Source organism: Schistocerca cancellata, chromosome 4 (genome assembly GCF_023864275.1).
Source record: "Schistocerca cancellata isolate TAMUIC-IGC-003103 chromosome 4, iqSchCanc2.1, whole genome shotgun sequence".
Lineage (NCBI taxonomy): Eukaryota > Metazoa > Arthropoda > Insecta > Orthoptera > Acrididae > Schistocerca > Schistocerca cancellata.
The window spans coordinates 581,870,341-581,886,918 of NC_064629.1; the positions used below are offsets into that span (position 1 = coordinate 581,870,341).

At 40.2% G+C, this 16,578-nt stretch overlaps 1 protein-coding gene across 2 annotated transcripts in view; it reads right to left on the reverse strand.

Moving 5' to 3' along the window:
* The window catches only part of LOC126184218 (mitogen-activated protein kinase kinase kinase 1-like), a 179,741-nt gene that overhangs the window by 110,238 nt on the left and 52,925 nt on the right, over positions 1–16,578 (reverse strand). For both annotated transcript variants that reach the window (XM_049926586.1, XM_049926585.1), the window contains exons 6-8: positions 12,149–12,250; positions 9,309–9,359; positions 2,521–2,622 (exon numbers count right to left, since the gene is read on the reverse strand). In XM_049926586.1, the coding sequence (XP_049782543.1) occupies positions 2,521–2,622; positions 9,309–9,359; positions 12,149–12,250 (255 nt within the window). The remainder of the gene's footprint in view (positions 1–2,520; positions 2,623–9,308; positions 9,360–12,148; positions 12,251–16,578) is intronic.

Here is a 16,578-nt window from a genome sequence, read left to right on the forward strand (position 1 = left end):
AAGAGCATCAAACAGTTCACTTAATAACCATGAGGTGTGAAAAAATCTGGACACCAGTATAAGAAACTCCTAAACTGTTTCACGTGCTGAAACATCTGTGTGCACTTTCATTTCTTTTTTACAAAAATCATTATTTTTCTGCAGCTACTGATGTTCTACCACAGCCAGCATTTCTACCATCTGTAAATTCACAGAATTTCATGCAGAAAAAGGCTAGTGCATAGTCTACAAAATGTCAATTTTCATTTCTCTCTTTCTCCTGAGGGATATTTGCATCCCTGCATAATAGCCACTCTGTATTTTGCTTTCAGAGAGTAGAAATGCTGGTGATATGTGCTGTTTGTAAGAGAACCATACCAAAACATTCCTAACTGGAATATATTTAATGTGGAGGGGATCTGTCTGCTCCAGCCTTGGCATATAAACTACTAAGCAACTTATAAAGATTTTCGCAGTTATCCACACACTGCTACTGGAGTTGTATGTGAAAGATGGCTTCCTTTAAGTTCCTAAAACACCTGGTTTTAAGGTTTACAGTTATGAATGCTGGCAACTTTTACTTTCAGCACTATTAACACACAATATTGTCAGTTTTGATTTACCTTTTCTCTTATCACATATTTCCCTTAAAACAGTGTAGATTTCTGAAAGTAGTAAAAAACATAGTTATATTACAACAGATAATGTAGATTTCTGAAGGTAGTAAACAACATAGTTTCATTACAACAGAAAATGTTATTGGACTCATATCCTTGTGTGTATTGTGGCAAATGAATGTCCAAATATTCACAGCCTCGTTTTCCACATAAATTTATGGTGTTTCTAGAAATGAATTAGCTCAACTTTTAGCGTATTGAATTTTCAGTCACAATCTGCAGCATATCTCAAGTCTTTTGTGACAGTACATTTCCACCTTCAGAATGTTTCCACTCATCATTCCATTGAACCATTTTAGGAGGACAGTTCTCCCTGAATGACAACATACAAACAGTTTTCATTTTCAATTAATAGGAACCAACACCATCAGCATTTAGAAAAGCTGAAGTCTTTTTTCAGCATGATGCACCACATAAATATGATGCTAAATTATCTTTCTTTGCTGTGTTCCCGAGTTGTTACAAATGTTTTGGACATTACAAACAATCATCCACTTCTGTTGAATAATATGTTTTTTCCTTGTCATAATTTTGACCATTTGATAAAAAAGAGAATTTAATGATTGTTGCTGTTTCAACATCAAAATATTTGCATCTGTTACTAACAATTGTTGTTCACTATATCTTATGCACAGTACATTTCTGAAAATAATTCTTATTTTTAAGTGCACTTTTTACTGTATAATGACGAGTTAAATAGGATGACCCCTGTGAGAGAACTGCTATATTGTTATGGAAATTTTGGTATAATGCAAACACCTGAAAATGTATTATTACTGAAATTTCTTGTCACACAGGTACTGGGAAACGTGAAGAAATTTTATTCTACAGTATTTACAAAACAAGATACATGAGGCATCAGAAACAACAATTTTTCATGTTTCTGCCTATGATGCAGCAGATTACAGGTAACAAGCATCACATTCAACTTGTCACAATGGAAATAAAATAAGAATAAAAAATTTAAAAAGCATCAGAAAATGGGCATTAACTTCCAAAACACATCACATGCATGATAACTGAAATAAAATTTGCATCTTTTGATGTTAAAAATGAAACCACTGTCTGTAAAACTGGAAGTTTTAACAACCATTTTATAAAGCATAAAGAACAAGATAAATAAAGAAAAGATAAACAAAATGAATGTGATTAGTAAGCACACTTGAATTTCACAGTACTCTCTGTGAAATTAAATCGTATAACCTGAAAATGTGTAAGATATCTTCTCAAATACAAGCCAATCCTCACACAATCTACCTGCTTTATAGCAGCTTTATGTCACGGCATATGTGCTGCTCCAGTTCCCTCTCTCTATGAGAACACCCTCCCACTACACTTCTGTAGTTCTAGGAGCTACTGCTTGAGAAACCATTGTAATATATGAATCTTAGCAATAATTAACAATCTAACTAAAGAAAATGTTGTGTCCTATTCATGACAAGGTCGATCACATCTAGAGATCTTGGAATTATTGGTGAACTCAGTGGAATGGAGTTAGAAACTTGAGATTTAAAATATTGATCAATGTATTGACCAGAAGAAATGAATGTAATCACTGCTATTTAGTCTATCAGCATTTTGGCATTTCCTGTACAAAAATGTGGAATTACAGCAAACTCACAAGCATGTTAGGAATTTAATCAATAATGTTTTTTAATATACATGTTAGTTCATAGACACATCAACAGCAGAGTGAATGATTCGTTCTGATATGAACAACTAATTTACATAAAATATAATTCAATGGTAGAAGCATAGCCAATTGGTAAAAAATGAACAGATGTAAAATTTCTGATAAGTAACAATCTTTCATTTAGCCTTCTTTTAAAAAATAATAATAGACAAATGGGTTGTAATGACTCACCTGTGATGGAAGACTGGGAGACTGTTCATGCAGAGAAGTTTGTTGCCAACTTGCAGGTGGCGGATGACAATGCTTTGGTTGGGGTGTTACAAGATCTGGGGTCTGAAACAGTAGGTTATATGTAAAATTCACATTTAAAGAATGAAATGTATTTCCTGTCAGAAAAGCAGTGATGTTAATAATTAAACACTTAACTTGTGTGAGAACAAGTATCTTGCACACAAAAATAACTTTTGTTCTCAAGATACAAAGAAACAAAACCACGTCTCTCTGACACTAGTCTGCATGCCTGAATTAGCCTAAACCTACTGGAGTGCAGTAAAATCCCCAGTGCGTTTCGCCTCAACATACATTTACCACCCAACATGTTACAAACATTGATGGTTACATTTTTTAACATAGTTTTTCACCCTCCTCATAATTCTCACCAGTAAGCACAATTCACTACTTCCTGTAACCATTCACGGCCATTGTCATGCTTAATGGGGTGCCCAAAATGTGCCCAGTACATTTGGTATAAAAGGACTCGTGGTTCTAGAACTTTCCTACCTCAGAGTTGCATATTTGCTAAATTTAATATCAGTTAATATTAAATGGCCTACACAATGCAATGCATCTTACTGAAATAAAGACAATATACAAAAAAATAGCACAATTAATTCTACACAGATAATTTTTATCTTCTAGCCACAAAATTTTTCAGTGAGTAATTAGGCAGCAGCTTCCCCATGAAATGCGGATCTTGCTGTCGTGGGGTTGCTTGCATGCCTCAATGATACAGACAACCGTACTGTAGATACAATCACAACAGAGTATCTGTTGAGAGGTCTGACAAACATGTGGTTCCTGAAGAGCAGTCATTACAGTAGTTTCAGAGCCAACAGTCTGGATGATTGACTGATTTGGCCTTGAAACAACAACAAACACGGCCTTTCTGTGCTGGTACTGCAAATGGCTGAAAGCAAGGGGAAATTATAGCTGCTCTTTTTCCCAAGGGTATGCAGGTCTAGTGTATGGTTACATGGTGATGGCATCCTCTTGGGTAAAATATTCAAGAGGGAAAATAGTTCCCCATTTGGATCTCAAGGCAGGGATTACTCAGGAGGATGTCATCAGGGAAAACAAAACTGGCTTTCTATGGGTCAGAGTCTGGAATTTTAGATCAATTAATTGGGTTAGGCAGGTTATAAAATTTTAAAAAGGAGATGGCTAGGTTAGGTTAGATATAGTGGTATTTACTGAAGTTCGGTGGCAAGAGGAACAGAACTTCTGGTCAGATGGGTACAGGCCTATACATACAAAATCATGTAGGGGTAATGCAGGAGTAGATTTAATAATGAACAAGAAAATAGTAATGAGGGTAAGCTACTATGAACAGCATAGCAAACACATTATTGTAACCAAGAGAGACACAAAGCCAACACTACTCACCACAGTAGAACTATTCCATATGTCACCTAGCTCCACAGATGATGAAGAGATTAAAAATGTACACTCCTGGAAATTGAAATAAGAACACCGTGAATTCATTGTCCCAGGAAGGGGAAACTTTATTGACACATTCCTGGGGTCAGATACATTACATGATCACACTGACAGAACCACAGGCACATAGACACAGGCAACAGAGCATGCACAATGTCTGCACTAGTACAGTGTATATCCACCTTTCGCAGCAATGCAGGCTGCTATTCTCCCATGGAGACGATCGTAGAGATGCTGGATGTAGTCCTGTGGAACGGCTTGCCATGCCATTTCCACCTGGCGCCTCAGTTGGACCAGCGTTCGTGCTGGACGTGCAGACCGCGTGAGACGACGCTTCATCCAGTCCCAAACATGCTCAATGGGGGACAGATCCGGAGATCTTGCTGGCCAGGGTAGTTGACTTACACCTTCTAGAGCACGTTGGGTGGCACGGGATACATGCGGACGTGCATTGTCCTGTTGGAACAGCAAGTTCCCTTGCCGGTCTAGGAATGGTAGAACGATGGGTTCGATGACGGTTTGGATGTACCGTGCACTATTCAGTGTCCCCTCGACGATCACCAGTGGTGTACGGCCAGTGTAGGAGATCGCTCCCCACACCATGATGCCGGGTGTTGGCACTGTGTGCCTCGGTCGTATGCAGTCCTGATTGTGGCGCTCACCTGCACGGCGCCAAACACGCATACGACCATCATTGGCACCAAGGCAGAAGCGACTCTCATCGCTGAAGACGACACGTCTCCATTCGTCCCTCCATTCACGCCTGTCGCGACACCACTGGAGGCGGGCTGCACGATGTTGGGGCGTGAGCGGAAGACGGCCTAACGGTGTGCGGGACCGTAGCCCAGCTTCATGGAGACGGTTGCGAATGGTCCTCGCCGATACCCCAGGAGCAACAGTGTCCCTAATTTGCTGGGAAGTGGCAGTGCGGTCCCCTACGGCACTGCGTAGGATCCTACGGTCTTGGCGTGCATCCGTGCGTCGCTGCGGTCCGGTCCCAGGTCGACGGGCACGTGCACCTTCCGCCGACCACTGGCGACAACATCGATGTACTGTGGAGACCTCACGCCCCACGTGTTGAGCAATTCGGCGGTACGTCCACCCGGCCTCCCGCATGCCCACTATACGCCCTCGCTCAAAGTCCGTCAACTGCACATACGGTTCACGTCCACGCTGTCGTGGCATGCTACCAGTGTTAAAGACTGCGATGGAGCTCCGTATGCCACGGCAAACTGGCTGACACTGACGGCGGCGGTGCACAAATGCTGCGCAGCTAGCGCCATTCGACGGCCAACATCGCGGTTCCTGGTGTGTCCGCTGTGCCGTGCGTGTGATCATTGCTTGTACAGCCCTCTCGCAGTGTCCGGAGCAAGTATGGTGGGTCTGACACACCGGTGTCAATGTGTTCTTTTTTCCATTTTCAGGAGTGTATAATGAGATAAAAGAAATTATTGAGATTGTTAAGGGAGAGGAAAATTTAATTGTGTTGAGGGACTGGAATTCAATAGTGGGAAACGAAAAAACAGTAGGTTAACATAGACTGGGGGAGAGGAATGAAAGAGGAAGCCTCCTGCTAGCATTTTGCACAGAGCATAATTTAATTATCACTAATACTTGGTTTAAGGATCATGAAAGAAGGTTTTATATGGCAAAAAGACTTTCGAGACACCAGAAAACAAAGTTTTGCATCACCTCAGTTCCAAGAGTTCCATAACCTGTACAGAAAATTGGAATAGAGAGTAACATAATAAACATTTCTGCCCTTTTTATTGCTCAAGAAAACCACACATCGCATGTTGTACCACCCTACAGCGAGACCTTCAGAGGTGGTGTTCCAGATTGCTGTACACACCGGTACCTCTAATAGCCTGTAGCACGTCTTCTTCCAGTGATGCCACGACAAATACAGGCATCTTGCATTGATGCATGCCTGTATTCGTCATGGCATACTATCCACAAGTTCATCAAGGCTATGTTGTTCCACTCCTCAATGGCGATTCGGCATAGATCCCTCAGAGTGGTTGGTAGGTCACGTCGTCCACAAACAGCCCTTTTCAATCTATCCCAGGCATGTTCGATAGGGTTCATGTGTGGAAAAGACGCTGGCCACTCTATTCAAGCGATGTCATTATCCCGGAGGAAGTCATTCACAAGATGTGCATGATGGGGGCGCGAATTGTCATCCATGAAGACAAATGCTTCGCAAATAAGCTGTCAATATGGTTGCACTATCGGTCGGAGGATGGCATTCACGTATCACACAGCCATTACGGCGCCTTCCATGACTACCAGCAGCGTACGTCGGCCCCACATAATGCCTGACCAGGTTGCCTCCAATGTACCGCACTGCATGGTGTTGTGGTTGCAAAGATAGACCTCGACACGGACGTCGGGAGTGAAGTTGCACATCATGCGGCCTATTGCACACAGTTTGAGTCATAACACAATGTCCTGTGGCTGCACGAAAAGCATTATTTAACATGGTGGCATTGCTGTCAGGATCCCTCCGAGCCATAATCCGTAGGTAGCAGTCATCCACTGCAATAGCAGCCTCTGGGCGGCCTGAGTGAGGCATGTCATCGACAGTTCCTCTCTCTCTCTCTGTATCTCCTCCATGTCTGAACAACGTTGCTTTGGTTTGCTCCACAATGCCTGGACACTTCCCTTGTTGAGAGCCCTTCCTGGCACAAAGTAATAATGCGGACACGATCGAACCGCGGCACTGACCGTCTAGGCATGGTTGAACTACAGATAACACGAGCCGTGTACCTCCTTTCTGGTGGAATGACTGGAACGATCAGCTGTCGGACAACCTCCGTCTAATAGGTGCTCCTCATGCATGGTTGTTTACAACTTTGGGCAGGTTTGTGTCTGTGATACAATATCCACAGTCAATGTCTATCTTAAGGAGTTCTGGGAACCGTGATGATGCAAAAATTTTTTGATGTATGTAAAATGGTAAGATACAGATTTTGGAACCAGATTCTAAACCGTAAAACATTTCCAGGGGCAGATGAGGACTCTGACCACAATTTATTGGTTATGAACTGTAGACTAAAACTGAAGAAACTGCAAAACGGTTGGAAATTAAGGAGATGGCTACTGAATAAATTGAAAGAACCAGAGGTTTTGAGAATTTCAGAAGCAGCACTAGGTAACAATTCACTGAGACAGAGGAAAGGAATAAGTAGAAGAAAAATGGATAGGTTAGAGGCATGGATCAAATATGTAAAGGGACAAGGCCTAATAGAATCACATTAAATACTGAATTTAAAAGATGAAAGGAGGCAGTAGCAGGAACCCAACTCTGGAATTACCTCCCACATTATATTAAAGTAATGAATAACATCTCCAGCTTCAGAAGACCATCAATGACACATCTACTAAGGCAACAATAATGATGATAACTGCTGTCTTTGTACGCACTTGTTACCCTTGTACATCCTTCCTCATTTCCCAGTAGTCTTAGCCGATGCAGTCTCCTTGAATTTCATTTCCCCAGAACTCACTATATCAGAAAACATCTATCTTGTTCACCCATAAATTCTTCTTATATCTGCAACTATCATTATTGTTATTATTGCCATTACTACTACTACTACTACTACTACTACTACTACTACCACCACCACCACCACCACCACCACCACCACCACCTTCATCACTACCAGAGGCAGCAGCTGCAGCAGTGCAAGTACTACCAGTAATAACTTTATTAGTTCATAGTCAGTTTTAATTTACTCACACTGCCTCTTGAGACCCTCAAATCATTTTAATACTAATTATATTAAAATTGTCATTCCTAGGTAACTGATGTGAAATAGTTACTGTATGTGTGAGACCTTGGTCCAATGTAAAAGAAGGCTTGATGACCCTACTCAGATCAGGTTAAATAAATAAATGGGTAGATCATGTAACTAAGGAGGACGTACTGAACAGCACTGGTAAGAAAAGAAATTTATGGTACAACTTGACTACATGAAAGTATCGGTTGATAGGACACATTCTAAGACATCAAGGTATCACCAATTTACTATTGGAGGAAAGTGAGGGGGAGGGGGGGGGGAGGAAATCATAAGAGGAAGACTTAAGAGATAAATACAGTAAGCATGTTCAAAAGGGTGTAGGTTGCAGTAGTTATTCAGAGATGAAGAGGCTTGCACAGGATAGAGTAGCATGGGAAACTGCTTCAAACCAGTCTTTGGACTAAAGACCAGAACATTAGTTGACACGAGGTCACAACTGTTTTATGTGTTAATCTATGAGTTTATAAGTAAAGCTGAAATTCACCACTGTCAACATTTCAGAAAAATAGTGATTTCTCATAATAAAAACAATACAAGATAATTTTTATAACACGATACGCTATGATTTCAACTACACACAAGGTGATTCAAAAGTCATATCCCATATAACAAATAGGGCGAAACGCACCCATCAACAAACTTTCAGATCCGATAGTATGGACAAAAACGAGAAAAAATGACTAGTAAACATTGGCACTAAAATGCATAGCTTAAGAGCTATGAGCACTTCTCATCTTCAATACTTTGAAACAAATCTCTTCCACAGCAAGCTCTTGATTTCCATGTTTTGAGAGGTGCTAGTATTGAGCAAAACAAGAAACAAATGTCCAGAAAGCAAGGACTCTAACATGCATACCTTAAGAGCTACATGCATTTGGTCAGCAGTGGAGATGCGTTTCAGAGTGTCAAAGACAAAAAAGGGCTCATAGCTTGTAAGGTATGTATTTTAGAGCCTATGTTTACTAGATATTTTTTTCTTGCTTTGGTCCATATTACCACCTCCAAAAGTTTGTTAGTGGAGATTTGCTTCACCCTATTTGTCCTACGGGGCATGACTTTCGAATAATCCTGTACAACAAAGAGGATGAGCTACATCCTTAGAACCAATATGCATTCTGCAATTGTCATTTGTTTATGAAATTGTGGTTCTACACCAATGAAGGGAAGTTTTTAAATACAGTATCTGTGGTTAAAATTGTTGAACGAGAGAAAACTGCCAACTTATCTGTTGTATACATAGGACTTTTGCACACCCAAGTAACAACAAAAATTAAACACACGGTGTTGCAAAAGTACAGCAGTAGCTATTAAACATATGTTGACAGCAGCTTCTCCAACAGGTAACAATGTGTTCAAATCAAGAGCGATACAGCAGACAATATTTTTTTGCCAATAAACTGCCTCACATTATTCTTTTTTAAGTAAGGTATTTTAAACTACGAGAAATCTATTATATTCTGTTTTCTTTTGGAAGAAAGTACAATAGGTTTGACTTACACCCAGCGTTTCCGGGGGATGCTTTGCTTTTGGTGATGGTTGCTTCATCATCTAAAATAAAGAACAGTTTTTTTTTAGCAACCATAAAATACAAGCACTATGCTTATCACTCTAGTGTCATTTTCACTGTACCTCAGTCAGTGAAAAGTAAATGAATTTATGTTTGGTCAAACACATTTACAACAGGATGACTGTAGGCTTTAATGGACCAATTGTCAATAAACATAACAACATAAAAAAAGACACCAGGACAGCTTGTAATAACATAAGTTTCTATGAGTGCAGGGACACAGAATGGCATCATCTGAATTCAAAACACAATGTTACATTTCTTTCCAAAGGTCTCACAAAAATCCAATCATGTTGGACTGATCATGGATCTACTATCCTTCAACCGGTCCCTAGAGTTGAAATATTTTTTTGCCAGTAATCCTTCTGACAACAACAAAGCAAAAGCTAATGTGAAACCTCGATTCTCCCAGGTCATACATTCATAAAACTGTAAATCCCCCATCCTGTATGTCTACCCTGTGGCTACTTTCCAGGAATCCATTATTTCTAACCTGGCCTCATCTTCCTTTCATAGGCCCCTTCACAAACACACAAACCTCTTAATGGAAGAAAGGGCAGCCAACCACAATTCTAAAAAGTACCATGATTTGATCATCTACCCTGTGAACAAAGACTCCATAGCTGTCACGGTGAATTACAGCGCTTACCTGACAGATGATACCTGCCAACTGTCTATCTGTTCAAGCCCTGCAACAGTGGACCAATCCCAGAAATCCATAACAATCTCCAACACCTTCTCAAATTTTTAGGTCCACCCAGCACCTGTTCCCCACAAACCCTCTTCCTCCTTATCCTACTTCCACAGAATCACCTTCGATATGCTTCTAACCTAATTATCCTGGACACTACACAGTAGGTAATAACTGTGTTCCCACAGAAAAAAATCTCAGTTCTAGTTGACCAACATTTGAAACTTATTACCTGAATTCTAACTTAAAATTTTAAGGACATTAACCACTTCCTTCATCATCTCTCTACCACCTCCAACTCATCACCATCTGCATACCTGGTTGTCTCTGTCGATGCCACCTGCCTCACTGCCACCTCTTCCAATGTCCTGGCCACTCCAAAACCATCACTTCATTCCTTATACAGTTGATCAACTATGTCATTTTCCATTATTACTTCTCCTTTGAGATGAAGATATTTAAACAAATTCACAGCACAGCAATGGGTACCTGCATGGTGCTCTCATACACCAACCTATCTGTAAGATACACAGAGGAAACCCTTCATATCAACTAAGATTCTACACCCTTTATCTGGTTCAGGTTCACTGTAATATTTTCAATATCTGGACTCAGGGACAAGACACTATCATCATTCCTCCATAATCTCGATTTCTCTACTCTCAATTTCACCTTGCCTTCTTCAGCTCAGCACGCCACCTTACTTGACACTGGCCTACACTCCTCTGGCGGCTCCATAAAAATCTCCATCCACATAAAGCTCACCATCAACAGTACCTCTACTGTGATAGTTGTCCTCCCTTCCACACTAAAAAGTGTCTTCCATGTAATATATACATCCATGGAATGCACTGTCTGTAGAGACAAACAATCCTTTGCCCAATATGTCAGAGAGACAGGAAAAAAATTGTTTCATTTTATGGTCAAATTCTGTAATATTTTTAGTCAGTTTCAGTGCTATTTTTGCCAATTTTACTATTTCTTGTCAATTTTGGTGCTTTTTCCACATTTTGGTGATTTTTCCCAATTTTGTTGCTTTTTTTGCTGATTTTGGTGTTTTCTCCAACGTCAGTGGTTTTTTGTCAATTTTGGCACTATTATTTGACAGATTTGGTGCTTTTTCCAATTTTGGTGTTTTTTTTCAATTTCATTGTTTTTTCAAGTTTTGGTACTTGTTTTTTCCAATTTTTGTGCTATTTTTGTCACCACATTGTAGCCAGTTATGGAGGAATTGAACTGTTACTTTAAGATTATACACAAACCTCAGTCTTGACGAAATAGGAAGTTAAAAAGAAATTTCAACATCCATTAACTATCAGCACATATACTGGCACACTGCCATCCTCAGACTCATATCATTTTTATATGAGAAATTGACAAATTTCATGATACTTTGTAAAAATTACCGATTTTGCAATATTTTGTAAAAACAGTAGTAAAAACCATCAATTTCACGTTATCGTTTTCACAAAATTTTCCTGTCTTTACTTATAGATCTTGCTAAGGACTTCACAGTCAATAACTATCATGAAACCCTAGTACACCAACAGATCACCAATACCACAACCATGCAAGCTGCTGACTCTCCAACCACCTTCACCACCATCCCTCCCTTACCCAGAATGACCACAGACTGAACAACTTTACATGGTTCTTTGTTCCAATTTTGACCAGTACTAATTATGGGACACATTTTTAAAGACTCTATATATTACCACTGCAAATAAAATTGTGTACCAGATTTTTAAGAAATTAATAAAAAATAATAATCTAAGTATGGAATGCAGTTTTTAATTCACTATATCTCTTTTAATTTCATCATATCACCTAAATGTCGGTATCCAGTAACTGGAAAACTAATTGTTGTTAACTAATACGGCTACTAAGTAATAACTTCCATTGTTTCAGAGAACATAACAAATACTTTAAATACTCTATCAATTTACACACAATCTAACTATTGACTGAGGAAAGAGTTCTTAGTTGGTAAAAGTTGAATGCACTGTGAAATTCTGGTGAGTTATATTATTGTATTCAGCCATTTTAACAATTACTAAAGGTCTCTTTGTGATCACAGACCGGTGCTCGAAGACTCGGAGACAGCTGGTGGAGAGAACTGTATCGCCACCTCACAGGTGGAGTTTGATAGTGCTTTGATTCTGCTGCTGTAGGGCCTGGGATCTGAAACAATATATTGCGTGTTAAATTCACATAAGAAAAAATGAAACAAATGTCCTGTTTAAAACACACACACACACACACACACACACACACACACACACACACACACACACACAGAAAGAAGAGAGAGAGAGATTCTCCAATTCAACATAAAACACTTAACTTTAACTTATCTGAAATATTATGAAAAGGGTAGATTGCTATTCGCCGTAAAGATGACATGTTGTGCTGCAAACCAGCACAATGAAAAGATCGTTACAAATAAGCTTTCAGCCACAGCTTTCTTCAGAAAAGAGAAATGTACACACATTCACACAAGCAAGCACACCTTACACACACACACACACACACACACACACACACACACATGCGTGACTACTACCTCCGGCCACTCCAGCCAGACTGCAACAGAAATGCATTGAATAGGAGCAACAATCTGGGGCAGGACAGGAAAGGGGAAAGTATGGCAGTGTACAGATGCAGGAAGAGGAATTGGCACTGCAGGGTAGAGCATGCAGGGATTAGAGGTGGCAGGACAGAGCTGACAGGCACAGCATCGGAAGGCTGTAGGGGAGGGAGATGAGGGAGAAAAAAAACAGGAAGCAGGAAGGAGAGGAGTAGAGAAGGGGAAAAGAAAAGTGGATACACCAGCAGAGAGCAGTGCAGAATGCGGGTGAAGAGAGGTGAATCATGAGGAGATGATAGAACAGAGGTGGCGGAAACATTTGGGTGGAGGGTGTTGGGGCAGTAGGTTACCATAGGCTGAGCTTGGGGTGATTTACGGAACTGAGAATGTGTTGTAAGGAAAACTCCCAGCTGTGCAGTTCAGCAAAAGTCGGTGGTGGAGGTGAGGGTTCACACGGCCTAGGTTGTGAAGCTCCATCCAGCCACCTCTAGTCCCAAACACTCTGCCAGGCAGCACTGATTCCTCTTCCCTCACCCATACCCTGCTAACCCTTCCCCTTCCCTGCTCCAATTCAGACTGTTACTCCTGCTCAATGCAATTCTGTTGTGGATTGGCTGGAAGTAGCAGTCGTGTGTGTGAGGTGTGCTTGCTTGTGCGAATGTGTGTGCACTTCTCTTTTCTGAAGAAGGCTTTGGCTGAAAGTTTATTTGTAACAATCTTTTCATCATGCCTGCCTGCAGTTCAACATGTCATTTTTACAGTAAGTAGCAATCCATCCCTTTCATAGTATTGTTGACATTCCAACCTGAACTTTCCACTGTTTAACTTATCTGAAAGCATTTCAGCTTTCACACAACAATAACTTTTCTTATGCAAATGTATTGAAACAAAGTACAACCTTTCACTCTGACACTACCCTGCATATATATATTACATCTGTATGTCGTCCAATTTCAGTATACAAAACTGAGCATGTTAGACCTTGAAACTTCCTGGCAGATTAAAACTGTGTGCCGGGCCGAGACTCGAACTTGGGACCTTTGCCTTTGGCAGGCAAGTGCTCTACCAACTGAGCAACCCAAGCACGACTCACGCTCCGTCCAAACAGCTTTACTTCTGCCAGTACCTCGTTTCCTACCTTCCAAACGTTACAGAAGCTCTCCTTAGACCTTGTCACTAACATTAAAAGTAAAAAACATGTCTAATGACAAAGTAAACACACTATTTGTATATATCAGTGTTCAGTTAAACATTCAACTATGGAATAGGTTTTGTCCAGAATAAGTGATTTCATTGAACATTTAAAATTTGCTTAGTTATCTGTCAGACATTTTATATTGTTGGGAAAATGATCAAAAACTTTTGAGACTGCTCAGTAAGCTCCTTTCTGGTCAACTGCAACCTTTAGAAATGAGGAATGAAGTTTTTTTAATATGTGGTTTTTTACAGTCATCTTCAGATCTTACACTGATAACTGCTAGTGATTTTTCTGATGTTTCAACTGAGCGAGTGGCTAGCATTGTAAAAGATTCACAATTCACTTCTGTTCATGGCAAGCCTAGCCACTTGTGTTAATGATATATTAGAAAATCCACTAAATAACCACTGGTCGAAGAACTCGAGATGAGCCACAAACTGGAACCCTCAGCTGAACTGTACTAAGTAAATTGTTAATAAAGTGTGACAACACTCGTGAGTATACTACTTTCTCAGATGGGTTAGAGAAAGTTTGTCAGCTATGAAACTGGACAATAATTATTACTTTTCCTGTCACCCAACTTCTAAAGAAGGTTAACACTGGCATATTTTTATCTGTCTGGAAAATTTTTCTGCGCCACATGCATTACATAATCACTACAGAAACAACACATCTTCAGAATGTTGTTCAAAATTTCATCAGCACCATCTACATCTAGATCATACTCCGCAAGCCACCTAATGGTGTTTGGCAGAGGGTACTTTTGGTACCACTATCTTTTCCCTCCAACTCTGTTCCACTCGTGAACAGTGTGTGGGAAGAATGATTGTCAATAAGCCTCTGTATTGGCTCTATTTTCTCGAATTTTCTCCTCACGGTCAATGCGCAAGATGCATGTGGGGGGAAGTAATATGTTGTCTGACTCCTCCTGAAAAGTGCTGTCCCAAAATTTCAATAGTAAATCTCTCCGTGATGCACAACGCCTCTCTTGCAACATTTGCCAGTCGAGTTTGTTTAGCATCTTCTTTACATTCTCTCGCCAGCTAAGCAATCCCGTGACAAAACGTGCCGCTCTTTGTTGGATCTTCTCTATCTTCTCTATCAGTCCTACCTGATAGGGATCCCAGACAGATGAATAGTACTCAAGGATCAGGTGAACAAGTGCCTTATAAGCCACTTCTTTCGTGGATGAGTTACAGTTCCTTAAGATTCTTCTGATGGACCTGAGCCTGGTGTCTACTTTTCCCACTATCTGTGTTATATGGTCATTCCACTTAAGGTCACTCTGGATAGTTACGCCTAGATATTTTATGTAAGACACTGTCTCCAGCTGTTTGTCATAAATAGTGCAGCTGTATAGTGGATTTCTTTTCCTATGTATGCACAATATATTACATTTATTTACGTTCAGAGTCAACTGCCAGGGCATGCACCAATCATCAATTCTCTGCAGGTTGTTCTGCAAATTCTTACTATCTTCTGGCATTGCTACTTTGGTATAGACAACTGTATCAGCTGCGAATAGCCTTAAAGAGCATCCGACACATTCTACTAGTTCATTTATATACTGTAAACAGCAATGGTCCTATCATACTTCCCTTTGGTACTCCGGATATTACCTTTATATCTGTCAGTTTAGTTCTGTTAAGAGCAACGTGTTGAGTTCTATCTGCAAGAAAGTTTTGAATTCAATCACAGGTCTGCTCTGATACTCCGTAAGCTCATACTTTTTTCATTAAAAGGCAATGAGGGATGGTGTGAAATGCCTTACTGAAATCAAGGAACATGGCATCAACCTGACCGCTGTTGTCCACTGTGCTGTGGATCTCATGGAAGAAGAGAGCGAGCTGAGTTTCGCAGGATCTCTGTTTGTGGAATCCATGTTTATTTTTATAGAGGACGTGTTCATTTTCCAACAACGTCATCATTTTTTAGCATAAAACATGTACCATAATTCTGCAACAGATTGACGTCAATGTTACAGGTCTATAGTTGTCATACGGCCTTTCCTGTCTTACGGCCTTTCTTGAAAACATGAATGACCTGCGCTTTTTTCCTAGTCATTAGGTACCTTTCGTTGCTCAATGATCTACGATAAATTACTGCTAGAAGGGGAGCAAGTTCTTTTGCTTAATCTTTATAGAATCTTATAGGTATCTCAACTGGTCCTGAAGCCTTTCCACTACTAAGCGATTGTAGCTGCTTTTCAATTCCGCGATCAGTTATCTCAATATCTGCCATTTCGATGTTTGTACAACGATTGAAAGAAGGGACAATGTTATGATCTTCTGCAGTGAAACAACTTCACAAGACCGAATTCAGTATTTCGACCTTCTCTCTGTTATCTTCCATTTCGGTGCCAGTGTGGTCGCTGAGAGAATGAACCATATGAGTTTTCAAGAACTTTTATAACTGCATTAATTTCAGTAAAGGAGGTTAGTGCTACTGTAAGTGGATTAAATTTCTGCAGAATGAACTATCTGACATGATTTTTGCCACTTTGTGAATCATGTCATAGTATAGTCCTTCAGTTTCACTGTGGTATTATTTTGTGCACTGGCTGGTCATCTTATCTTTTTAACATTGGTGCCTCAAATGACAACTGTAAGAAATATATTTCTTTACTGAAAAAATAGCTAGCCACAGTATCAAGAAAGACACAAAACATGTACAAATGTCTACACACACACACACACACACACACACACACACACACACACACAC